Consider the following 26,527-nt stretch of genomic DNA (forward strand, 5'->3'; position numbering starts at 1 on the left):
CAGTGATAACATCCATTTGTAGGATTGAATATCGCACCTCACGTGCAGGCACCCCCTATAGGGACCTGGGTTAGTGCAAGCTTTACCTCTGGTTTCAGCTGAACCAAAGTAGGTGGGGGACGGTGGGGGGGGGGGAGGAAGGGGACTGACTCTGGAGCTGGGAGGGAGAGGTGGGGGGACGGGAAGGGTGGGTGTCCCTGGAGAGAAGAGAGCACCGAGAAGGAGCTAGAAGGAGAGGTCATGCCAATAGGCCTCTGGCTGCAAACCAATTCCCTAAAATAAGAGTATCTCTGGCCTGGAAAAGGGGGTGCATGAGAGCTGGGGGGGGGGTCTGGCCCCCCTGCCTCCGCAGTCCTTTCAGCTCATGTCTGCTATTTCCCCGGTGCTCTCCTGGTGCTCCCCCTGCCTCGTCTTTGGAAGCTGATTCAGGCTGTGGGGGAGGGAAGAGGGCTTTCAGTAGAAGGGGGTCTTAGCCTCCCTGTAGGAGAGGGGGCTGGGTGCTGGGCATGATGGAGGAATCTCTCCCCCAGCTTTTCCCATCACCCCCTCCCCCTCACTCCCCCCCTCCCCCCAGCTGCTGTCCTCATACTGAGGCTGCTCAGATGCTGTACAGGCCAGGCCAGGGGCAGGACTAGAATGCCCCACCTGCTGGGAGGTTTCTGCAGGGCACAGACTGGGGAGAAGGAAAGATGGGGTGGCCGCCCCCACACCTGCCGCGCTGGAGCTCAGCGCCCCGGTCACCCTCACAGGCCAGCCTTCCTACCTCGTGAGGATGAGAAGGGTGCTGTCAGACTTGTAATCGAAGGATTTGGGGGTGGGGATTTTGGCCTCTCCACCTGCCTCTCTTCACACTCACCCACTGAACGATCCCTCCCCTCCCCCCCCCGCCCCCCTGAGGCTCTCCTCTGAGCCAGGCCATGAGTGGACCTTTGTCCTTGAGGATCCAGAGATGGGTCCGCTGCAGCCCTTTCCTCCCAGAGCTTGGCATCCGGGGGCAGGTACAGGCAGGTGGGTCAGTGCTACCAAGCACTGCGACAGAAGGAGGCTCAGCCGGGGTCGGCAGGGAGGAGAGGGGAAGAGGCCGGGATCAGACAGGGGCTCGGAGAAGAAGCTGGAGAGGAGGGCGGGGTAAGACCCACACTCGAGAAAATGCGGGCAGCTGAGGGCAGCCACGTGCTCTGTTAGAAGAAGGGGCATGTGGGAAAAATAACTCTGCCCTGGTCTCCGCTCCGGGGGCCACCTCCCCCTGCCCTCCTGCTCCCCCCGGATGCCCATGCCCAGCCAAAGCCCACTCATCGGGGGCTCGTGAGTGTCTGCTGAGCATTTCGTAAGCATCTCAAGCACCAGATTTTAACTCTGCCCACTTCATGAGGTGGGTGTCATGTTTATGCCTCTTTGACCCGTGGGGAAACTGAGGCTTAGACAGGTTACGAGACTAGCACGGGTCCAGGTGGCTATTTAGAGTGGAGCCGGTTCTCCCATGCTTCTAACCGTGTGTCCCTGTGCCCGCTGGCCCGAGAGGCCGTCCGGTGAAGCAGTGAATGGGGGGGTGCGGAAGAGACGTCTACTTGGAGCAGGTGGGGCTGGCCACTCCCGGCCTCGGGGAGCTGGGGAGGAGCAGCGCCGGCCTTGCCCAGCGGGATGGAGACCGACAGTGGCTCCTGGCTCCTCCGGGAGCCCGCTCAAGCTCCTTCTCCTTCCCGCCAGAATGCGGCCCCCTGGGACAGGCGGCTGCGGTGGCCTCAGGCTCAGGTGCTTCCTTCCCCGGGGCTTTCTCTGGCAGGGACCTCATTCCTGCTGGGAAGAAATTTGCATGGTTGACGCTGGGCCAGCCCCTGCCACCTTCCAGGCTGCCCTTGGCTGGCACCTTCCAGGAAGACTTTCCCTGGGCCTGGCCTGCTGCGCATTCTCATCTCCGTGGATACGGTGATTAGGCGCTCGTGGAGTTGGGATTTCTGCCAGGGACATGGGGTTCTATTCTGGCTGGGAGAATGGAAATCTGCAAGTGGAAAAGCCAATTTCCACTGCCCCTTGGACCATCGGGCAGAACGGTGCAGTGGCACTCAGGAGGTCTGTGGGGTGCTGGCCCTGTGAAGGGAGGGTCCAGAGGGGCAGGGAGGCTCCCAGGAAGGGAGGGTCCTGATTGCGAGGGGAGGTAGGTGAGGAGGAGAAGGAGGAAGAGTGCTGTCCAAGGAGACAGAAGCTCTTTGTCTCTGTGGGTTCTTTGTAAATTAGGCAAGGTTTGGCAACAAGACATATTAGTTAATAAAGCCACCATTTTCCTGCGCGCCACCCTTCAGCTCAGCTTCTCTCCCCATAGCAGCCCCCACCACCCACCGACACACCTGAAGACTCTCCAGGGCCTTCGGCTATATGCAGGGGGCCGCCTTGGGGCCGAAGGTTAGGGCCTTGTTCTGGAAATCATGACCATCACACTGGCCAACGAGCAGGGGGTTCTCTGTCCACCTCATCCTCAGTTTTGCTCGCTTTCTGCTCTCCCTTCAGGGTGGTCAGCAAAGGAAGGGTCGATAGCAATAGAGGATCACTGGATAAGGGTCAGGGGTCTGTGGCGGATTTCTAGATCTGACCAACTGGGTGACCGTGAGCAAGTTGCCTTGCCTGATTCCGCCCCGTTTGGAAAGCAGGCCTAATGAGGCCGGTCATGGTGCTTCGATGAAGACCGAAAGCCCCAGCCGATGTGCGGAAGCATCTGGATAGCGCCTCTGCTCCACAGAAGGGGCTCAGGACCTGTGGGTTTTCCTTCCTGCCGAGATCAAGAGCTAGGGGTATCCCCGGATCTCGGCTTCTGCATCCTGAGCTCTCAGGGAGTTCTGGGCCCTTGAGGGTGACGGATTGGTTGTGGACCTCAGGGGAGACTCAGGGTTTTGGGTTATCATCTTGTCTCTCTCCTGGGATGGCACCCCAGCCCCAGATACCCACGCTAACGTGGGCACTGCATGCCTCCAAACAGGGACAGACCCAGGCAGAGATGTGCTGTGAACTGGCTCCCAGGAGGGAAAAAGGCCCTGATGCATAGCGTTTGCTAGTTTCCATGGTGTAAATCCTCCCACCATGAATGATTTCAAGCTACCGATGGTCCAACAACCCGCCACGAAATTCCTAAATATTTAACAGGTGGCTCTCTGCCCAGCCGGTAACCTCACACATTGGCAGGGGCAGGATCCCTGGTCTGGGGTCTCTCCTGTTGGCCAGGCTGGAGCCCCCGGGTGAGTAGCTATCTCAAGAACTCCTTTTCTCTCGTCTATTCTATCTAGAGTGGGTTCTGCCCAGATCGGGGGTTCTTCCCAGAGCTCCTCTTGGGTTTGAAGCTAGAGGACTCCATAAAGGGCAAGGTGTGGGGCTTACGGCATGCCTGTGGGGAAGGGCTTACCTTGTGCCAGTCCTTGTCCCGGCCAAGGGTCCCCGTGTGAATTTCAGGGGTGGAGAGGAAGCGAGGATGCGGGAGAAGTTCGTTGAATTCCCTCGCCTGCCTGCCAAACACCAGCTCCCGCCACCGCCCAGCGGTTTGTACCATAGCCACCCGGCTTCGCACTCCTTATATTCACGCCATGCCACCGTCTCAGCATTGGGAAACCCGTCCCCTGCTTCCCTGCAGGCTGTGCACGATCTGGCCCCGCTGTTCAACGCCGGGCAAACAGGCAAATTAATGACTCCATGCACACTGGCTCTGGGGAGGCCCTGGCATAGCCAGCTCTGGGCCTCGCTGTCTTTCAGACTCGACACATTGCCAACAGGATCCTTCCCCCACTTCCTGGCCTTCCTCCCCATTCATTCACGCATTCATTCAACCAGTATTGATCATCAGCTGCCCATCACACATACAGGGCTAGCTCGTCAGAGGATTTGAGGACCACTCTGAGGCTCTCTGTTTGGAGGGCTTGGTGGAGGGTGGTAGGAAATCCGAGAGAAGACACCGGGCTGGACGGGGTGGATGAGTTTCGTTTCAGACGCACCGAATTTCGGTACCTACAGGCCCTGTGAGAGGAGTGGTTCAGAGGCAGACAGACACGTGGTGTGGCGCTCAGGATAGAGGAGGTGACTTTGTTAATCCTTCTTGCAAGAAGAGTTCCCGGCCAGAAAGCCCCGAGTATTCTTCCATTGTTCCTCACGCTCAGCTAATTGGTCACGGCGTGCCCACGCTCCCGAGCCTTTACTCGGCTGTTTCCTCCACCTGAATATTCTCCTTACAGAAATGCTGTCCTTTCTCCAGGTACCCGGGTCAAATGTTCTTCCTTGAACTCTTCTGGAACCCTCGTGACGGGAACTGGTCGGTCATTTCTCCTGCCAGCCTCACCTTTTTTTTTTTTTTTTTTAAGATTAAAAAAAAATGCTTATTTATTTTAGAGAGACAGAGTGCGAGCGAGGGAGAGGCAGAGGGAGACACAGAATCCGAAGCAGGTTCCGGGCTCCGAGCTGTCAGCACAGAGCCTGATGGGGGGCTTGAACTCATGAGCCACGAGATCATGACCTGAGCCGGGGTCGGACGCTCAACCCGCTGAGCCACCCGGGTGGTCCCCACCCTCACTTTGTTTATGCTGCCTGGCCTTTTCCCAGGTGCCTGTGCCTGGCCGCCGCTCCTTGACTGTGCTGTGGGCTCCTGAGGGCAAGGACAGCCCCCTCTTCTCCGTGTCCCTCCTGGAACTCACCAGTTCTGACATGCATGAATGAATGCTGATAATACATCAGTTGAACCTCGTCGTCTTTTGGGTAGATCCCTCCCTTGTATCACCTTCCTCTGTGGATGGAGCCCTGCTCTGCGTGTGTGCAGCTGAGCACATGCCTGGCCTGGGGCTGGGTCATTCCCTGCAGGCACAGCATAAAACAGTCCGCCCTGTGGCCTAATGGATCCCAGTCCTGCCTCGAGGGCATCCCTGAAACTCAGCCTGCTGGTCGTGGCCGCAGGTTCTCTGTGTCCCTGCCAATGCTGTAGCAGACATAAGAGGGTCTAGGGGCCCCTCATCTCACAATCCACCTTTTTTTAGAATTTGCACTCAGGGACAGACACGTGGGATGTGACATTTCTTCATTCTTCTATAATCACGGAAAGGCAGAGCCGAGTTGTTGACTGAGGCCCGAAGATGCTTCGGCACTCTCGAGAATTAGTCAATTGCGTGTTTCTTCACCAATTTTGAAACGGCTTATTGCAATTATTGATGAAAGCAACTTTCAAGGTTGTGACACTATGTTTCCAAACCATAGGAGACCCTGGATCTGTCACCCCCAAACCCAGGTGTTGCTTCTAGGGCTGAACCCCAGTCCCCACTCTCGTGTCCGGGCAGCAGGGTGCCCGATCAGACCTTACTCTGTGCCTGGCCAGGCTCCACACCTGGGGCAGAGGGGGCCTGCGGATTCCTTGAGCGTCTCACGGATTCGGGCCAGGTCTGCTTCTTCGTGGCCGAGAGCCTGCTGTACCCCCACCTTACACAGGGCTGCCTCCCTGGCTACTGCCCGGTGGTTCCAGGAAATCCTTGGTGCACCACGTAAGCAAACAGCCCAAAGCAGCTTCCCCGGATGAGCAGATTCCAGACTAATGTATTGGCAAGACGGACCTGGCAAGAGCCAATGTCCAGGTGCCTCTGATCTCCCTCCCTCCTGCTGCCTTACTTCTTCACTTCATATCTCTGGGCGCCGAGTTCACATGGATACGTATAGGATGGCCCGAACTTTCTGAGGCTGCAGGCGTGTCCCACGGCATGCCTGGCGCCACACTCGGTGACCCCCCCCCCCCCAGGCACGGACGTTTAATTTGCTTCCATTTGGTTAATGACACACAGTGCTGCCCCGGAGACCCTTGTATGTGAGCCGCTGTGCATCATGGGGGTGTATTTTTACAAGATACATTCTCAGCAGAATCCTAGCTTTAGACTTCAAAAACATCTTCCTGAAATACGGTCCGCTGATGTATGAGGACAAAAAGGGCGATTTATCAAAATGAGGTTCCCACAACAGCCAACTGTGGAAAGGGCCCGAATGTCCATCGACGGATGAATGGATAAAGATGCGGTATCCATATATGATAGAATACTACTCAGCGATCCAAAAGAATGAAATCCCGCCATTTGCAACAACGTGGATGGAACTAGAGTGTGTTATGCTAAGGGAAATAAGTCAGTCAGAGAGAGACAAATACATGATTTCACTCATCCGTCGAATTTGAGCAACAAAGCAGGTGAACATAGGAGAAGGGAAGGAAAAATAAGATGAAAACAGAGAGGGAGGCAAACCATAAGAGACTCTTAAATGCAGAGAACAAACTCAGGGTTGCTGGAGAAGGGGTGGGTGGGGAATAAATGGGTGATGGGTATTAAGAAGGGTACTTGTGATGGGCACTGGGTGTTGTATGTAAGTGATGAATCACTAAATTCTACTCCTGAAACCATTACTGCCCTATATGTTAACTAACTTGGATTTAAGAGAAAAAAATAAAATAAAAATAAAATAAAAAATGAGGTGTCCATCTCCTACCTCATGCTGCCACAAAACAAAACAAAAATAAAACAAGAGTTAGGACAGCCTTCTCACTGGCAAATGAGGGGCCAAGGGGACAGCCGGTGGGCAGTGAGTGGCGGTCACTTCCTCTGAGACCGTTGGCTCTGGTTTCTGGGAGCTGTACTGTGTTCTCCGTGGGGCCAGGAGAGACCCGGTGGGCAGCTGGGGTCAGACTCTGGGCAGCGTCTGTCACCTCCGCTAGCTGTCCCAGGCCGCTGACCCCAAGCAGCTGGGTCCTCTGCAGAGTTGTGGGCTGGCTGCTGGCCGGGGTGCCGGGGAGGGGGCGGTCCCCCTGCCTTGACCGGCTCCCCCGCGCTTTAGACCCATCTGCTAAAGGCTAGGCAAGTCCCACAGTTCTGTTCACAGATGACCACAGATATTTCCCTTAGGATCCCGGCTCTATGTCCAACCGTCTAGGAGGCGCTGAGACCAGACTCAGGGGCCGCGACTCCCCAGGGGCTTGCAGACTGACAGAGGGGAAAGACCACCCCAGTAGGCGGAAGGGACCAGCGGCGCAGGGGCTGTAGGCTGGGTTTTCTGAGCGGCTTGGCACTCACTGGTCCTTCTCCCCACCCGCCACTGTTCCCCCTCACCGCCCCCCCCCCCAACTTGGCCTTGAGGAACTAGTTGGGGGTTGAGCGGGGGAGGGCAGGGGGTGCCGATTGGGCCACAGGGCGGGCCACACCCCGTGAGGTCACCCAGCCCTGGATAAAGGGGTGCAGAGGCTGCTCAGGTGGCAGAGCCTTCGTTCGCTGGTCGCCTCCCGAACCCAGAATGAAGCTAGTCTTTCCTGCGCTGCTGTTCCTTGGGGCCCTTGGTGAGTGCAGGGACTTGGGGGTGCGCCCGCCGGGTGGGCGCCGCGGTCGCCATAACCCGCGAGATGGGCGCGCGTGTCCCCGCGCCCTGCGGGGTGGGCGCCCGTGTGTCCGCGTCGCACGAGATGGGCTCCTGTGTCCCTGCGCCCCGCGGGATCGGTGCCCCTCTGTCCCTGCGCCCCGCCGGGTGGGCGCCCAGAGCCTGCAGAGTGGGAGGCTGCGGGGGTGCGGGGGTGCGGGGGGGGGGGGGGTCTTGGGGCCGGGCCCCGCCCACCTGCCTGGGGAGGAGCCAGAGCCGAGCTCCTCCAGGCGGATCCGGGAGTTCCCAGAGCTGCGCAAAGCGTCCCAAAGAGCCTTCTGGGACCCTGTCCCATTGCGTCCCAGCAGGACCTCTGGTAGCCATAGGACTGTTGCAGGCTTTTTGCATGGGAGGAAAATGAGACCCAGAGAGCATGAGCGACTTGCCCAAGACACACAGGAGACGGGAGTCAGAAGCCAGCGCCGACAGGGCTGTGCGACATGGGCAAGACAGAGCCCCAGTTTCTTCAGTTAAAAAACGAGTCCGGCCACCTGCCCACACAGTTGTGAGGTGGAGGCTGGCTGCCCGCTGCTCAACGGTGGGCCAAGGTGCACAGGCTTCCCACCCCGGAAGGGCAGCGCTGGTGGCACAGACAGCCCCCCCCCCCCCCCCCCCCGTCACCGGACCCCACTGTCAGAGGGGCTAAGGGAAAAATGATTGCTTTCTGTTCTCTTTTTAAAGCTTATTTATTTATTTTCAAAGAGAAAGAGTGCGCGCACGAGTGGGGGAGGGGCAGAGAAGAGAGAGAGGCAGAGAGAGAGAGGGAGAGGGAATCCCAAGGAGGCTCCGCACTGCCAGCAGGGGTCCCGATGGAGGGCTCGAACTCACAAAACGTGAGATCATCACCTGAGCCGAAATCAGGAGTCTGATGCTTAACTGACTGAGCCACCCAGGGGCACCCCCCTCGCCCTGATTTCTGGTTTTCAATGTGCCCAGACTAGAATTATTCGAAACAATTTCTGGGGGTGTACAGAGGGCACTCACCAGTCGTAGACATTAGTGATGTAAATGTGTGAGGGCGGGGCTTCCGGCAGTGGAGGGGCGGGGCTGTGAGGGGCATGAGTGCCTGGGCAGTAAGTGGGGGGTCGGGGGCGAAGGACAGGTGTCTCCCAATTCCCAGGCCCCTGCCAGCCCAGGTCAGCCTCCTTTGAGCTGGGTGCTCCCTGGGTGGAAAAGACTAATAGAGCGCACAGTGACCTTATGCCCCCAAACCTAGGGACTGTGAAGCCATCTCTGTCCCCACCTCTGGTCCCCTTCTCCAAGTTCCTTCCTATGGTATTGTCATCCCTGTCTTCTCTGAGGCAGGATCGGGTCTGCCAAGGCCAACTTCCCTTCTGCTCCCTGACCTGGGGCTTGCTGGGTAGCACAGCACAGGGTTGGGGCTGCTTGGGAGAGATCGAGAAGCAGGAAACCTTGCTTTCCTGGATGTGGTCACAGGTTGCAGCCACAGATCCTGGCTCAGAGTTGCACCCTTGGGTTCCACTTTCACTTGAATCTTTGGTTGCCTCGCCCCTCCCTTCACCCCCTCCCCCCTGCTGAATCTGCAGTTTAAGTCCTACAGTCAATAGAATGGTGGCTAGCATCCTAAAGTGTCACTGAAACCCTGTCACCTGTCCTGGGGGATTCCTGCCCTGCCCCCATGGCTGTGCTGGCTGGCAGAGGCTGGCTGGGCCGAGAAGGGTAGCTCCATCCCAGCCCCTGCCCTTTGAGGTCAGAACACCGCATGTCTGCATGGAAGCAATCACAGGATGCCTACTTTCAAGAAGTTTCCATCCAGGCTCATGGGGGCAGCGTCTGAGGGGCAGATAGTTCAGATGCTAGGTTGGGGATACAGGAAGGGCCAGCCCTACACCTGCTTTGGGGAACATATCATCTTGAGGGGGGGGGATGTGTGGCTTCAGAGCCGGCTGGTGAGAGCTCTCGGGGGGGGGGGGATGAGCTTGTGGTGCACTTGGTGCCCCTGGTGTTTGGGGGGCTGGGACTGTGGATCTTGGAAAACCCCTCGGTGGTCCTTTAGTCTCCTAGTTCAGCCAAGGGAGAAATGAGCTCTACCCGTGGGTTCCCCATTCCTGCTGCTGTTCGTGCCCTCCCCCCACCTTGAAGCATGCCCTTCTGTTTGGCTCTCCCTCTTCACCCCCAGATCCCATCCATCACCGAGCTAATTTCTGACGCCAGCTCCCTATTCCTGCCCCTTCTCCATTCCCAGTGCTTTTCTGCTTGGTTCCCGGCTTTCAGTCCACTCCCTCCCCCATTTTAAGCAGAGCCCTTATCTCTACTCTCTTCATGAGCGAGCTCTACTCCCTCTGGAACCAGACCTCCTCTGACCAGCTTGGAGGGCTTTCCATGCTCTGGCCCCAAATCCTTTGCCAGCCCCATCTCCACTGCAGCCCGATTCTAACCTAGCCAGCCTAAATAGACTGGCTAGCCTTGTGGTAAGAACGGGGAAGGGGGGGGGGGTTGTCTGACTGCGTAGATTCAAATCCTAGACCCAATGCTTATTAGCTGTGGGACCTCGGGCAAGCCACGTAACTAGCTAAAGACACGATTTTCTCACCTGGAAATGATATTAGCAGAACTCAGAGAGTTGGGAGATTCGATGTCCAGAGAAGATGTGAAATGCTTGCAGCATTAGCTGTGTGCACATGGGTCCATGGTTCTCGCCTCCAGGAACGCCACCACCGTCATTCCTGGTCCCCAGGAGCTCACTTCTGGTCTGGCATTTGTCTCTTCTAGAGCGTTCATCATCCTTAGCTTCCTCTTTTTTGACTTTTTTTTCTCTCCAGATGGGAGGGGAGATCTTGTCCCGTCTGCTTACATGAGACACAGTGCTGTGTATACAGACTTCTAGTAAATGCTACTGGGTCACGAGTGGCCGGATAGGACCAGGTTAATATTTTTATGGCAGGACAGTTCCCTGAGGGCCTCGGGATCGATTACATCCTTTGGGATTTCCTGGGACGACGGTCAGTGGGGAAGGAGTGTGGCAGCATATGCCCCTGAGCCCCCGCTGACTCAGCCTGGGAGCCGCTGCCCTCCTCCCCTCACCCTCCCAGGGAGCCTCAAATACCTTGGCGGGTCTGACTGCGGGTCTGACTATGCAGGGGATGGTTCATGAACAGGAGGTAGCAGAGGGCTGAATGTTCCACTCTAAAGCGTATCCAAGTGGGAAAGGGGCTTTTGCAATCACGTGTGTGCATGTGTGTGTGTGTGAGAGAGAGAGAGGGAGAGAGAGAGAGAGATAGCTTTATCGAGCTATATTTTACATATCATGAGATTCACCTACTTCGAGTGTACAATTCAATGATTTTTAGGAATTTTACCAAGAGGCACAACCATCACTGTAAAATCTTTTTAGTACATTTCCGCCCCGCTGATAAGATTCTTCATGTCCATTTAGAGTTACTCTCCGTTCCCGCCCCAGCATCCAGCCAACCGCTAGTTACGTTCTGTTTCATCAGTCTGCCTTTTAGGACCTTTCACATACAAGCGGAGTCATACAGCAGGTGGTGTCGTGTGTCTGGTTTCTTCCATTTAGCGTGAATGAGGCTCATTCATGTTGTAGTGCATACTGCTGGTTTGTTCCTTTTTACTGCCAAATCATACTCTGTTGTGTGCATGCACCGCATTTTGTCTAGCCATTCACCCGTGGCTGGACTTTCAGGCTGTTTCCCCTTTTTGGCTTTTCTGAATAATGCTGCTGTGAATATTCATACACGAGTCTTTATGCAGACATATGCTTTTATTTCTTTTGGGTACATATCTAGAAGTGGAATTCCTGGGTCAAAATGTTTAACATTTTGAGAAGCTGCCAATTTGTTTCCCAAAGTGGCTTCAACTGACTGAGCCCCGCCCCAGGCACCTCTGTGTTTGTATTTTCTTAACTGACTTTTGAAACACAGAAGTTTTGGATTTTGAGAGGTCACTTTATCAAGTTTTTTCATTTATGGACTGTGCTGTTGGTGTCATGGCTGATTAAACTTTGCCCATCCCAAGCTTGCAAAGTTTTTCCCTGTGTTTCCTTCTAAAAGTTTAATTGTTTTATCTCTTATACTAAATTCTATGATCCACTTTGAGTTAATTTCTGTGTATGGTGTGAGGTAGGGCTCTAAGTTAATCGTTTTTGTATGTGGATATATGTTCTGCTAGGACCCTTTGTTAACAGACTGCCCTTCTGCCAATGAATTGCCTTAGTGCCTTTGTCTAAAATCAATTGAATGTACATATAAGCATTCTATTTCATTGATTTATATGTCTGTCTTTATGCTAATATCACGCCCTTTTGATAACTTTGGCTTTATAGTATGTTTTGAAATTAGGAAGTAAAATTTCTCGAGGTTTGTTCTTTTTCAAAATTGTTTGACTATTATATACAAATTATACAAAAATAAATTGTAAATGTAAATTATACAGAATTATTTTGGCTATTTTGCATCAATTTATTTATCTTATATAAATTATAGAATCTGCTTGTCAACTTTTGCAAACCTCCCCCTCCTCCCAGCCTGCTGGAATTGTGATAGGGTTTGTGTTGATTCTCTACCTCAGTTTAAGGAGAATTACCATCCTAACAATATTGAATTCATAAAGCGTGCACATAAATGTTTCTCCATTTATTTAGATCTTTAATTTCTCTCAGCAAAGTTTTAATTTTCAGCGTAAGTTTTGTATTTTTTGGTTAAATATTTCCCTAAGTATTTAACTCTTTTTGATGTTATTACGAATAGAATTATTTTCTTAATTTTATTTTTGGAGCATCCAAGGCTTATCTGCAAAAATATAATTGCTCTTTGTATATTGACCTTGAATCCCGTGACCTTGTTATATTTGTGTATTCGTTCTAATAGCATTCTGTGCACTCCTTAGGATTTTCTAGAGGATCGCGTCATCTGCAAATAAAGACAGTTTTACTCCTTCCTTTCTGGTCTGGATGACTTCTATTGCATTTTCTTATTATTGTGGCTAGAATCTCCAGTATTTTGTTGAACAGGAAACCTGACAGTGGAGACTTGATCTTCCGGGGGCAAGCCTTCAGTCTTTCACCGTTTTAATTTAATGGTGAAAAACTGTAAGTTTTTCATAGATGCCATTTATCAGGCAACCATGTGTTGGTTAAGAGCTGTGAGCAAATCTGGTCCAGGCTCCTTCCTAATTGCATCGATCCTATCAGCAAGGTAGGAGAGCCAGTCTTTCTGATACAGAGGCGAATGGTGGTAACTCGGGCACATTGACCCATTTGGTACACCACTCGGTATAGCTACTGACAAGGAGTCCGGTGCGGTTAAGTTGCCTCGGCATCAGCGGGGGGCGGTTCTTGCAGTTACAACCGTCTAGGGACACCTGGATTCTTGGCTAGATTTTGCCACTGTTGAGCCGTCAGTCCCTCAGCCTCCTCAAAAGCCAGATTCCACATTAACAAAACAGGAGCAAGAATTCCTTTCCTGCCTACCTCCCAGCTTCAAGCGGGACAAAGCTCCACCAACTGAGGCAAAGGAGCATCACCAGTTCTTAGAGGTAGGAAATGTGTCAGTTACAGGAAGGAAGATAACCCAGAGTCTCTGACTGTCTCCTTGAATTTGCGGAGAATCAGAGCCCTCTGGCCGCAGAGAACGCTTGTTAGACAGTCAAGACACTTCCACTTGAGGAGACCGGCCTGACTTAGTGGCCGAATGGGGCAGAAGGAGGAGGAGCAGAGAGATGAAGGAGTCTGGATAAGTCTGGCAGGGGGTGAGGTGGCCTCTCCCATGGGCAGTGGTTGAGCCTTTACTCTTTCTCCCAGGACTGTGTCTGGGCACCCCTGAGAGAAGTGTTCGGTGGTGCACCATATCAGAAGCAGAGGAAGCAAAATGCACCAAATTCCAACAGAATATGAGAGAAGTGGGTGGCCCCAATGTCTTCTGCACAAGGAAAAACTCTCGCCAAGAATGTATCCAGGCCATCAAGGTAAGTCAGTACCATGTGTTGGTTGGAACCAAACTGAATGGAAGGGAAGGGAAGGGAATAAAGCAAAAAATGTATTTCCCCCTTCTTCTGCTTTTCTTCCCGGGCACCGATGGGTTGGGAGTGCTCCTTCCTCATAGGACACAAGACTATTTGGAAAGCAGATACTAACATTCTAAAGTGGAGACACCACGTGTGGGGAAACTGTGGTTGCAACACAATTTTTTTTCTTTTTTTTATTGTTTATTTATTTATTTTGAGAGAGACAGAGGCAGGGAGGAGCACAAGCAGGGAAGGGGGAGAGAGAGAGAGAGAGAGAGAGAGGGAGAGAGAGAAGCCCAAGCAGGCTCCACGCTGCCAGCTGCAGAGCCCAACATGGGACTCAAACACCTGAACTGTGAAATCATGACCTGAGCCGAAACTGAGTTGAACGCTGAACGGACTCAGCCACCCAGGCGCCCCGGAACTTGCATTTTCTAAAGTAAGGGCAATAAAACGAATCCTCCCTTGCTGGTGATTTTATAGTGAAACTGATCTTCTTGGTTGGTGACCTTCCAAATTGGCATTACAAATCTTCTGGAAAGTGGAATAACAAGAACAGCCAGAGCCACGAAGATAAACAAGGTCACTGTCTGAGCGAGTCCACGCTTAGTTGCCTATCCCAAGGGGACAGGCCATCGGAAGGAAAAAATTCTACAAGGACAAAGCTACCCATGAGAGCATAGATTTCATAGCAAAAAGAAAGTGCTGAACATCTGAGGGGTTATTTGACAAACTATGGAACAACCACATTATGATAAAATATTATGAAGTCAATAAAGGCCCTGCAGAAGTATGAAAATGCATGCCATTTTAGAAGAAGAAAGCAGTCCACAACATATTATCTGTACCAGATTGCAAATATAAGACATATGGAAACATATGAGAAGTAATACGCTAAAAAGGATGAACATGATTTATTATGATAATTTTAAGATAGCAGAATAGTTTTATTTTCTATTCAATAAAAAAAACTTAAATCAATATAGGGCTTTCTAGAGAAAGCATCTAGAATAAACAACTTCATTTATTATTACTTGTATTTATTTATGTGAGAGAGAGAGAGAGAGAGCATGAGCAAGGGAGAGGGGCAGAGAGGAGAGAGAGAGAGAATCCCAAGCAGTCTCCACGTTCAGCTTGGAGCCTGATATGGGGCTCGATCCCATGACTCTGATCATGACCTGAGCCAAAATCAAGAGTTGGACACTCAACCGGCTGGGCCACCCCGGTGCCCCTAGAATAAACAACTGTAAGTATAAATGACTGTGAAGGGCAGGAACCATGAGACGATACAGGCGGGGACGCTTATAAGAAAGAGACAATATGCCAACGTCCGTAGTTAAAGCTATTGCCCTCAAAAGAGGGAACTTTGACTCATGCCACCAAGCGAACATGAGTGAGTATGCCCCAAAGGAGACCCTTTTGAAGATCCTTCTAGATCTTTCTGACCTCCTGAAATCCAGTTGCCTGGGTTGGGGTGGGCTCTCTCCTGAAGCTGGCCTGGCCTCTTTGCTTTCAGGCGAACGAGGCAGATGCTGTGACCCTTGATGGTGGTCTGGTGTACGAGGCAGGCCTGGACCCCAATAAACTGCGACCTGTAGCGGCTGAGGTCTATGGGACCCAAGAGGGTGAGTTCTCCCTGGAGACCCAGAAGCTGGGGTGGCCCTGGCCTTGGCCCCGGGCTCTGTGCAGAGTGGATGAGACCTAGAGGTGGGCTCACGGACGGCATCCCACTTGCAGGGAACTGAGTCCCTGGGCTCTTTGGGCCCGATGCTGACCCGCTGGGGGAGGACACGTGTGTGCTCCCTGGGGAAACAGAGCAGGTCCCAGGAAAAGCTAGCATATGGCTTCCTTTTCCACCAGGGCAAGGTCACGTTGGGCTGTTTTTCTCCCTCTGGTCTGGGCTAAGAGCTTTCAATTCTCTCTGTCCCTTTGCAGAGCCACAAATCCACTATTATGCTGTGGCCATAGCAAAGAAGGGAACCAACTTCCAGCTGAACCAGCTACAAGGCAGGAAGTCCTGCCACACAGGCCTTGGCAGGTCCGCCGGATGGAACATCCCTATGGGGTTGCTTCGTCCATTCTTAAACTGGGCAGGGCCGCCCGAGCCCCTTGAGAAGGGTAAGATGACTGGAGGACTGTGGGCAGTCTCTGGGCGGGGGGAGGGGGGTCTCCATGCTGGTTGCACGCGCAGGCCACTTTGTAAACGTGGGATGAACCCCAGTGGGCTCACCGCACCAGCGGCCCTTTGGGAGGCGGCAGCTGAGTCTGCTGTCGGCCAAGGTGGGGCTCTGAGCGCCCAGCCTCACCTAAGAGGCTGTCCTGCAGAGGTGGAGGAAGGGGCTCTGTCTCCCTCCCCCCCCCCCCCCCGCCCTTCCCCAGTTCGTGCCCGTCCCTGGGAGGTGTGATGAGCTTCGGCCGGACTGGCTCACACCCTGTGGCCTGTTTCTCTGTGTTCAACAGCTGCGGCCAACTTCTTCTCTGCCAGCTGTGTGCCCTGCGCGGATGGGAAAGAGTACCCCAACCTGTGTAGCCTGTGTGCGGGGACAGGGGAGAACAAATGTGCCTGCTCCTCCCAGGAACCATACTTTGGCTACGCCGGTGCCTTCAAGTGAGTGAGAAGGCCCTCTTCTCCCCAGTGGCCTGAGCACCCTGTGTCCTCAGGCCAGGAGGCCTTTTCTCTGGCCCCAGTCACAGCTCAGCCTGCCGGCAGGGACCGCAGAGCAGGTGTCGTTCTCCTGAGTCCAAAGAGGGCACTGGCTTTGCCCAGTGCACGTGCCCCTCCAGCCCCCTCCCCTCCGGATCCCCCTCTACGGGCCCTTTACCTCTACCCCAGCCTCGTGAGCCGTCACCCCGACAGGGGTCATTCCTTGTCCTCATAGACGAGGCTGTGGCTTTGTTTGCACTGGGATGTCCTGTGTTTCCCTGCTGACTTCCGCCCTCTCCCTAGCCACAGAGGGACTGAAGGGGTCTTGTCTTGAGACAACCAGTCCCTCGCTCCCGGAAGGACAGCTGGAGCGTCCAGGCTGATGTGGTCTGCCCCGCGCGGGCTTCTCCTCCAGCCGGGAGAGAGCGAGCTCTGCCCGACTGCCCCCTGCACCCCCCTGCCCCCCCCCCATGCCCCGTGCTGAGGCGGATGCTGCTTCTCTCCCCACATCTGCCTCCTGAGCTCAGGCATTTTTGCAGACGGAGGCCTCCCCGCTTGGCCGCAGCACATTTCCCCACTCGGTCCTGGGAGAAAGGACCACATACTCAGGCATATAGAGGCTTCAGATCCTTTTATATAGAAAGACCCGTTTTGCCCTTTCAGGCCCTAACGCAGGAGGTGGGGGGCTCTGGCCAGCCCCTAAGCCGTCCTTCCTCACAATCTATCTGGAGGTGGCCGCCTTCCCAGACAGGTGCGCTCCAAAGCCTCAGAGGAGGGGAGCCCGGGGCCCTGCTCCCCGGGGAGGCCTGAGGAAGAAGCTGGGGACAGCCGGCTCTGTGCTGACCCTTCTGCGACTTTCTCATTTCACAGGTGTCTGCATGAAGGAGGTGGAGATGTGGCTTTTGTCAGGCACACTACAGTGTTTGGTAAGAAGTGGGAGGAGACCTAGGGTACAGCCTCCTTTGGTTTTATTTTCCCATAATTCTGAGCATTGAGCAAATTGGACTCTTCACTTCTTGGCACGCTATTATCAAGGTTCTCTACGGGGCAGGCCTCATTTCCTGTTTTGCTTTTATTTAAAAAAATGTTTTACCGTCTATTTGTTTTTGAGAGAGAGAGAGAGAGACAGAGCACGAGTGGGGGAGGGGCAGAGAGAGAGAGAGGGAGACACAGAATCCCAAGCAGGTTCCAGGGTCTGAGCTGTCAGCACAGAGCCTGACGAAGGGCTCGAACCCACAAACCATGAGATCATGACCTGAGCTAAAGTTGGACGCTAAACCAACTGAGCCACCCACGCGCCCTATTTTATCATTTTTTAAAAAGTTTATTTATTTATTTTGAGAGATGGAGACAGCATGGGGGGGGGCAGAGAGAGGGAGAGAGAGAGAATCCCAAGCAGGCTCCCCGCTGCCAGAGCAGAGCCCGAAGTGGGGCTTGAACCTACGAAACCTAGATCATGACCTGAACCGAAACCAAGAGTCCGATGCTTAACCGACTGAGCCCCCCAGGCGCCCCTTGTTTCCCATTTTAAGCCATCAGTTTTCTCTAAATCCCCCAATACCCACTGCCTTTCTTTTCCTCAGAGACACCCCCGCCTCTGTCCTGACACAGGTTTTTGGGTTCTGAGACCACAAAAGTTTTGGCATTAGAAACCATGCTGCTGCCAGGATTTTCCATTCAACGTCTTGTTTTGGAGATTTATCTGTGTTGTATGTCTAGTTCAGTGTTTCTGACAGCTGAGGAATGCTCATCGGGTTCTACTTCTCTGTCACCCTAGGTCACCTTGCCTTTCCCTCTACCACAAACAGCTCCATGACTCACGTTCTCCTGTGTGTCCTCTTACTGTTGTGCAGAAGATTCCTGAAATACCACATGCTGATGCACCCTGCTGGGTGTGCACGGGCTGAACACATGCTTACCAGGACCACCAGAGACAGACCCACCCCACTGACCCGAGACCTCCGGAGATAGGCTTACATTGATCATCTCAATATATTTGCTAGTCATTTTCTAATCTTGACTATTTGCCTATTGAGTTTAATGCCTGTTTCTTCATGATGTTGATTCAAGGAGAGGCCTTCTTTCTTTAGTTTATTTATTTTGAAAGAGACAGAGAGAGAGCGAGCAGGGGAGGGGCAGAGAGAGAGGGAGAGAATCCCAAGTAGGCTCTGCGATGGGAGTGCAGAGCCCGACGTGGGTTGGTGGAGAGAGATCTCACCCTACACTTGGCTGTTCGTTTTCAAATCTCGTTCAACGAAAAGTGTAGAATTCTTTTGCTGGCTTTCTAAAAACGTCATCCTTTAATTTTAATTAGAATTGTTTTGAGTTTAAATTGGTCCGTGGGGAACTATATTTAATGTCAAGTTGTCCAATCCCTGATCACGATGAATCTTCCTCCTTTGATCACACCTCTTCTATGTCCTTTAACAGAACTTACAAAGTTTCTCTTTGTTGGTCTTACTGTGCGAGGTTAGTGACTAGCTCTTTCATGGTTCGGGTTGCCATTACAGTCTGATATTCTATATTAGCTTCTGCTTGGTTGTTGCTAATGAGGATAATACTTGGTTTTGGAAGTTCTACCCTGCTGGATACCGTTATTGGTTTTATTCCTTCTTCCTTGGTTTTGTTGGCTTTTCTATGTAGATGACCACATCATCTTTATTTTTTTATTTTCAGTTTTTGAGGCGGGGGGGGGGAAGGGCACAGGGGGAGCGAGAGAGAGAATCCCAAGCAGCCTCCACACCCAGCGGGGAGCTCAGTCTCACAACCATTGAGATCATGACCTGAGCGGAGATCATGAACTGAGAGTCAGACGCTCAACAGACGGAGCCACCCAGGCACCCCCGTGGATCGCATCATCTTTAAATAGAGTTTGCCTTCTTCCTTCCGGTGGTTCCATCTCGTTTCTTTTGTCAGTTGCTTCTGGCACTGTGTTGGCAATATGACAGCTGACATTTTTGCTCTGTTCCTGATTTTGAAGCGAATGCTTGCATTTTCTCCTGCTAGTATGATTTTGCTGCAGCCATTTTGATGAAAGGCATTTCTCAGGTTCAAAAACTTTACCAAATTCTCCATATTACTAGTTTCCTGAAACAAACAAACAAAAAACCCAACCACAACTAGATGTTGAACACACACCTGCTTTTTCTGCATCTGTTAAGATTATCTCATGGTGCTTATTAATGACGTGGAGTACTCTGGCTTTTTAGATGATTGACCGTTCTTTGTTAATGAAATAAGCTGATAAACCTTAACCCTGATCTATTTTTAAAATACTCTGTTAGGTTGAGTTAGCTAATGTATATTTGAGATTTTTGCACGTATGCTCATAAGGAAAATAGGCCTGTAATTCTTCTCTCCTGTACTGCTCTCTCTGATTTTGAGCTCAAGGTTGCACTAATCTCCCAAAATGACTTGGGCAGGTTCCTGTCACTTTACATATTGTCACTATACATGCTCATATATGAGATACATTGGCAGTTCCAAATTGGGCTGAACTCACTCACAAAAACAGACTTTCCCCTTCTTTTGATAACACCTCATGTTGGGAAGTGATTCAACTGTACATCCTGCCTTAAAAATGTTTGTGACTTTTTATTCTTTCTAGAGAGGTGGGTAAGGCAGCGCCCCCTGGCTGGTGCGCTGGGATTGCCTCTACCCTGGGACCCTTTTCTAGGAGGGGTTGCCATGGAAACAGATGGGGTCTGGTTCAGCCTCCTTGGCTGGCCAGGCAGAAGGTGCATCAATCCCAGAGCGGCCTGTATGATCCAGAGGAGCACTGGGCTAGCCCCCAAGGCTTTCTGGTTACTATCTTTACTTTTTTTGAGTGTTCCGGAGCAAGCCACTGCCTTTCTGACCCCCCCCCCCCCACCTCGCCCAGTTTTGTAGAGTACCTATGATGTCTCCTCTAGCTCACGATGTGGAAGAAGGGGAGCTCCAGCTCACGGTTAATGCCTACAGTGGGCTCATCCAGGCTCCCCTCCACCTCCACGTTTCCTCCAGAGAGCCTGCCAGACAAGGCCGACCAGGACAAGTACGAGCTGCTCTGCTTAAACAACACTCGGAAGCCAGTGGACGCGTTCAAGGAGTGTCACCTGGCCCGGATCCCTTCTCACGCTGTTGTGGCCCGAAGTGTGGACGGCAAGGAGGACTTGATCTGGGAGCTTCTCAACAAGGCGCAGGTGTCCACCTCCTCCACCCCTCTCCCACCCCCCACCCCCCCTCCGCTCCCGAGGCCCTCCCCACTTGCCTGGATTTGCCGTGGGGAGCTTCCTTCCCGAATGTCCTGCTGCTCTACAAGTCTTTCTGCGGCCTCTCTGCACAAAGGCTAACAGATTCAATGCTCTGGACAGCAGAAACCATAGAGGTCTCTCCAGCATTACTGATGAACGGTGTCTCAGGGGCTGGAGCAGCAACAGGGGGACGATGAGGCAGTATTCTCAGGACTCTAAGGTGCCTGGGCCCTAGCGACTCTTGAAGCCACAGCTGAATGAGCCACGGGGCCAGTCCCTCCACACGAGGAAGTGAACCAAGGTCCCCAACGCTCAGAATCATCCCCAAGCTCCGGGCGCTGTGGTTCAACATTGTGCTTTTCTTTCTTATTTCCCACTGACGCTGTAATTCCATTTTTCCTTAATTAGGAAAAGTTTGGAAAAGACAAGTCACCTGCGTTCCAGCTCTTTGGCTCCCCTAAGGATAAGAAGGATCTGTTGTTCAAAGACTCTGCCCTTGGGTTTTTGAGGGTCCCCTCGAAGGTCGATTCTGGGCTGTACCTTGGCTTCAACTACCTCACTGCCATCCAGGGCCTGAGGGAAAGTGAGTGAGGCCCGGGCAGGCCCTGCGGGCAGGCTGGTGGGGGTGCTAAGCCAAGGGGCAGGCCTTCCAGAAAGTACTCTCCCTTCTCCGGCAGCAGAGCTCTGCTCTGGAGCGGCCCTTGTCCATTCGAGGCAGATGCCAGTGTGCTGTGAAGCAAGCCAGGGCATTTTAACAGGCGGGAGAGTCTCCGGACTAATGTGACAGACACCCAGTTAATGTGGTTGTATGTCCCCGGCTCCCCGGCCTGGACAGAACAATCAACTTGCCTCCCTATAAAGTAAGAACCACGCACATGAACCGAGAGAGCCAGGGCCCCTCCTGGGATGAATCTGGAGGCCTGGTGAACACAGCTCTGGACTGGGGCCCTGGACTTGGCCGGGATACCACAGGGGGCCAGCTCAGCCATGGCTCCTCCTCTCCTGGGGGGCTGAGATGGAGTCAGCCTGAGCGAGGACACTGTGATGCAGTTAATGGTGGTGCCTGACTGAGGGGAGGTCAGTCCCCTAGGCCATCTCTTGGGGCTGCCGCTGTCTGTGTCCTGGAGCTTTAATCCCGTGGGACCCCGATACTAGGCAAGTCACCGCACTAAGGCTTGAAGGGTGGGTTTGAAGCCAGGGAAGCCTCCAAAGGAACCGAAATAGGAGGCCCGGGGTTACGCGCGCCTGGCGAAGGGGTTGGGCCCCTGAGAGTGGAGGGGGCGAGCGGCAGGGGGCAGCGAGCGCAGGGCTTCCGGGCGGTGGGCGGCGCCTGGGTGTCCCCGCCAGGCTCTGGGCCCCACGACCGACCGCTGTGTCCCTGTGCGCAGCGGCTGCGGAAGTGGCGGAGAGGCGCACGCGCGTCGCTTGGTGCGCGGTGGGCGAAGAGGAGGAGCGCAAGTGCCAGCAGTGGAGTCAGGCGAGCTTCAGGAACGTGACCTGTGTCTCAGCGCCCACCGGCGAGGACTGCATCGCCCTGGTCCTGGTAGGGGCGCGGGCTCCGCCGGGGGTGGGGGGCGATCGGGACCGGGAGACACCGTGCAGGCGGGGCACAGGCCCAGAATGCTTGTGGCCTTTCCACTCCCCTGCTTCGAGGAACAGTCGTGATTGTTGCAGGGCGCTGGGAGGACATAGAAAGGTAGCTCGTAGAACAACAAACAGCAGAGATACACCACGGCTAAAGTCTTGATAATTTCCTAGCCCCGGATTTCTCCGGACACGTGTGCGCGTGCCCGCAACCGTCCTGGATCGTGCCAGTTCGGTTGGTTTTGAGTCCTTGCCACTTAACGGTACATCGTGGCCATTCTCCCACGTGAATATCCATTCCCTGAAAACACTGAAAAATGATTTGAGGATGTCTTTCCCGTGGCTGTGGCTGTTCAGCCACGAACCTATTCTGCTTTGGCCCGTTATTTTGTTATTACCATTAGACCCCCCACCCTGCCCCCCGTGCTGCATCCCTGAATAGAAATTTTCATCCATATCTTCATATCTCCAGTTTTTAAAAATTTTTGTAAGGTTTATTTATTTTGAGAGAGAGAGAGAGAGAGAGAGAGAGAGAGAGAGAGAGTGTGTGTGTGTGTGTGTGTGCAAGTGGGGGAGGGGCAGAAAAAGAGGGAGAGAGAATCCCAAGCAGGCTCCACACTGTCAGCACAGAGCCTGATGTGGGGCTCGAACGCTCAAACTGGTGAAATCATCATGACTTGAGCCAAGATCAAGAGTCAGAGGCTTCACCGGCTGAGCCACACAGGTGCCCCTCCAGTTTCTTTTTAAAACTTTTTAACGTTTATTTATTTTTGAGAGAGAGAGAGTGGGGAAGGCTCAGAGACAGAGGGAGACATAGAATCCAAAGCAGGCTCTGAGTTGGCAGCACAGAGCCCGATGTGGGGCTCGAACTCACAAACTCATGTGGGATCGTGACCTGAGGTGAAGTCGGACACTTAACTGACTGAACCACCCAGGCGCCCCTCCAGCCTTTTTTTTTTTTTTTTAAATAGAGTTGTAAGAAAATTATTACTGAGCCGAAGAGCGAGTTTGCAGTCTTGATGAATCCATACTCGAATGTTGGGGTGCGGGTGCGTTCATTCCCCTGGCGAGGCAGCTCAGTTGTTTCTGCTCATTGGTTGAACAACTTCTGTGTCGAACTTGAGCGTAACGCCAAGGGGCTGAGACCAGACAAGGCGGCTTGTTCGATCCGTCTCCTCACTGAGTGAGGCTGGTCCAGGAGGGCGTCCCAAGAGCGTCTGGGGGACAGAGGGTCAATGCAACCTGTGCCTGGTCTGTCCATTGGGAGCGACCGCACGAAGGGTGCGCGGGGCTGTTAATCGAGAGTGTGCCAAGTGTTTCCTTGGGTGCTCAGTTCAAACAGGCCCTGTCTCTTTCTGCTACCTCGTCGGAGCACCTGACGTTCCCTGACCTAAAGCCATTCTCTCAGACAGCCTAGAAATAGACGAGACGGGAAAGCGCCCCTCTGTATGGTGCCGACGATTTGCTTTGGTTTTACAGAAAGGAGAAGCCGACGCCCTGAGCCTGGATGGAGGACTGATCTATGTCGCGGGCAAGTGTGGTTTGGTGCCTGTCCTGGCAGAGAACCAAAGTAAGTCGGTGTTGGGGGGGGCGGGGGCGTCCTCTCTGGTTTCTTCCGTCTGGCCCGTGGGAGCAGTAACCCCACTTGGTGGGTCCAGGGGCAGATGCTGAGATGGACGGATGCATTCAAACAGGAGAATCGGGGAGGGGGAGCAAGAACGGTTGAAAAGGGCCTTTACCCACACGGCCTGTGTGTTGAGAAGTGACAAAGCACAGATTGGTTTCCTCTTCTTCATGTAAAACGGGATTTTGGTCAAGTGCAATATACATACAGAAAAGTGCCCGTAAGTGCAGCTCAGTGACGTGTCACAAACTGGTGGGTCCCCATGCCCTAGTGCCCCGATCACGGCAAGTTCCGGATGGCCCCCGGCGCCCTCCTGCCACCAGCCGCCCTACTCAAGCGAGGGCAGTAACCCCTGACTTCAAACGGCACAGATCAATTCTGCCTGTTTAAAAAAAAATTTTTTTTAATTTTTATTCATTTTTTGAGAGAGAGATGGAGACAGAGCGTGAGCAGGGGAGGGGCAGAGAGAGAGGGAGACACAGAATCCGAAGCAGGTTCCAGGGTCTGGGCTGTCAGCACAGAGCCCGTCGCGGGGCTCGAACTCACGAGCTGTGAGATCATGACCTGAGCCAAAGTCGGACGCTTAACCGACTGAGCCGCCCAGGCGCCCCAATATCTGCCTGTTTTTAAACCTTCCGTGCGAGACACGTGCTTTGTACGTCTGTTGCTCAGTGTTATGTCCGTGAGATTCAACCGAAGAGTATTGAATCTCGCTGCTGTATGGTATTCTGTAGTTATTCGTCCATCTATGGGGGAGAGGCGTTCGGGTCATTTCCAGTTGGTGGCTGTTGTTTGGGTCGTTTCCAATTGGTGGCATCTGCGTCTGTGTCTTTTGCTGAACACACGCATCTGTGCCTTTCTGCTGCATGGGATTGCTGGACGGTCTCTTCGGATTTGATCCCGCATCGCTGAGATTTAAGAGTTTGTGGCTTCTCAGTAAAGCTGAGTGTTTAATGACATTTTGCTTGTTTTTGCTCCTTTCAGAATCACAGATCCCTAATAATGAACGTTGTGAGGATAGACGAGTGGAAGGTGAGTTGGAATCTGCTAATTTCAGGGTCATGGGTAAGTTCTCATTGCTGGAGGAGGAGGAGGAGGCGGCCGGGAACTTAAAAGAAAAATAAAAAAACCTCACAGAAAGAGATACAGCCACAGAAGCCGTAAGCTCTTTTGAAGAGGCAAATAATTCATAGACGAGTAATTGTAATTAATGTTATATTGACCTTCACACTTGGCAGAGAACTGTCAGAGTTCTTCACTGTTCTCACAGCCATGGACGGTACTGCGGCAGATCCTGGCCTTGAACCGGGTCTCCCGGGCTAGATCCCGTGCTCTGAGCGTTACCCCCACCCTCCCGCTGGAGCCTGGGCTTGCTCAGCGCCAGAGGAGCTCCGCACTTGTCCATGGCTGGAATCCGTCAGTGACGCACCGTCAGGAGAGGGATTGCCACCATGTGGACCCTCTCACGGTGCAGGGCTGGTTTGGACTTGGCACGGGGGGGTCCTTGCAGACACACTCCCTGCACCTACACAGCACTTAGTCTGGTGGCCATCGTGGCTGTGGCCCAGTGTCTGTTGCAGCTGGTGATTTATGCACTATTGGGGTCACACTTGTTCAGTGGTTTTTTTTTTTTGCCTTAGTGGCTCACCTCTAATTTAGTAGCTCACAATGTGTGCCTGGCCAAGGACAATCCCTAGCAATCACTTAAAGGATCCGCTTTTCCTGGGGCGCCTGGGTGGGTCAGTCGGTTAAGTGTCCGACTTTGGCTGAGGTCACGATCTCCCAAGTTTGTGGGTTCGAGCCCTGCGTCGGGCTCTGTGCTGACGGCTCAGAGCCTAGAGCCCGCTTCGGATTCTGTGTCTCCCTCTCTACCCCTCCCCTGTTCATGCTTTGTCTCTTTCTCTCTCAAAAATAAATAAACATGAAGGATCAGCTTTTCTTACTATTTCGTTTCATAGCCTAGATCGTTCTCACCTTCCCATAGAACAGCAGCCGAAGCTTCAGGCAGTGGCCGGATATCTGGGGGCATCATCGCCTGGCGATGCTTCTTGACTTACTTTGGCTTGGCTTGCAGACGGATGCGCTAGAGTCCCATGCCAGGCACCCTGGAGGTTAAGTCCTGCTCTTCTGTTGCTCAAGGGTACCTTGCCGTGGCAGTTGTCAGGAAATCAGATGCGGGTATCACCTGGAATTCTCTGAGAGGCAGGAAGTCTTGCCACACCGCCGTGGACAGGACTGCCGGCTGGAACATCCCCATGGGCCTGCTGTTCAGCCAGACAGGCTCCTGCAAATTTGGTGAGGCCTGAGGGCGTCGTGGGTGGGCCACCCTGGGCGGTAGGCACATCGAGCTGTGGAACCTTTGGGAAGGGCAGGGGCGGGGATGTGCAGGCTGACTGCGGCCCGTGGGCCGCTTTTGGGGTAAGCGTGTTCTCTGTGTGGCTGCCTCCTACAGTCATAGGAGCACTGAGTGGGTCTCTACCCAACACGTCCCATGCCCCAGCTCCCCCAGCCCCCGCAACCCAAGATAAAAATTCTGGAGTATCAGTCTGTTTCTCTGCACCCTAAGAACGGAGGCAGGTTCTGAGAAGTACGGATGTTATTATTATTATTATTATTATTATTATTATTATTTTTAATCTCTTGGAGCTCTGGATCCGAATTTCTCTTAGGCGCTGGCTTCCTAACTTGGGGAAAGGCACCTGCCTGCCTCATGAAGCTGACTTCTTGCTCCACATGGCAAGGAAACCAAATTAGACCTCCGGGGTTCTGGCTCACTTGCTTCCGGGGCCTTCTGTCCCGGCCGTACCCCAGGCCCACACCCCGTGCCCTACCTGCTGTGGGCCTGGTGCCGTGGAAGCATGTGGCATGTTCCCGCCGGAGCTCACCTCTCGTGCAGGGGTCTCCTCGAGTGGGGCCCTCCTGCATTTTGGATGGGTTAGGGACCCTGGTTCGGGCAGGTTTCCACGTGGCTCTGCTCCTCACCGCGAGCGCTTGCTGTGGTTGCTCTGCACAACCCCCGCGGCCTCCTCCGAGCTGGGGGGAAGCCGCCAGGACCTTAGT

The 26,527-nt window shown here is 53.4% G+C and overlaps 1 protein-coding gene across 1 annotated transcript in view; it reads left to right on the top strand.

The window, feature by feature from the left end:
* Window positions 1–7,229: 7,229 nt before the first annotated feature.
* Window positions 7,230–26,527, top strand: part of LTF (lactotransferrin) — a 31,543-nt gene continuing 12,245 nt past the window's right edge. Inside the window, exons 1-12 of the mRNA XM_086698415.1 lie at window positions 7,230–7,327; window positions 13,181–13,344; window positions 14,900–15,008; window positions 15,319–15,501; window positions 15,844–15,991; window positions 16,898–16,953; window positions 20,030–20,208; window positions 20,668–20,842; window positions 21,648–21,802; window positions 23,323–23,413; window positions 24,452–24,499; window positions 25,607–25,762. Of these exons, the coding sequence (XP_086554541.1) occupies window positions 7,285–7,327; window positions 13,181–13,344; window positions 14,900–15,008; window positions 15,319–15,501; window positions 15,844–15,991; window positions 16,898–16,953; window positions 20,030–20,208; window positions 20,668–20,842; window positions 21,648–21,802; window positions 23,323–23,413; window positions 24,452–24,499; window positions 25,607–25,762 (1,507 nt within the window). The 5' untranslated portion in view covers window positions 7,230–7,284. The remainder of the gene's footprint in view (window positions 7,328–13,180; window positions 13,345–14,899; window positions 15,009–15,318; window positions 15,502–15,843; window positions 15,992–16,897; window positions 16,954–20,029; window positions 20,209–20,667; window positions 20,843–21,647; window positions 21,803–23,322; window positions 23,414–24,451; window positions 24,500–25,606; window positions 25,763–26,527) is intronic.

The sequence above is a fragment of the Puma concolor genome, chromosome A2 (assembly GCF_028749965.1).
Source record: "Puma concolor isolate L17-30 chromosome A2, mPumCon1.1.hap2, whole genome shotgun sequence".
In the NCBI taxonomy this organism is placed as follows: Eukaryota; Metazoa; Chordata; class Mammalia; order Carnivora; family Felidae; genus Puma; species Puma concolor.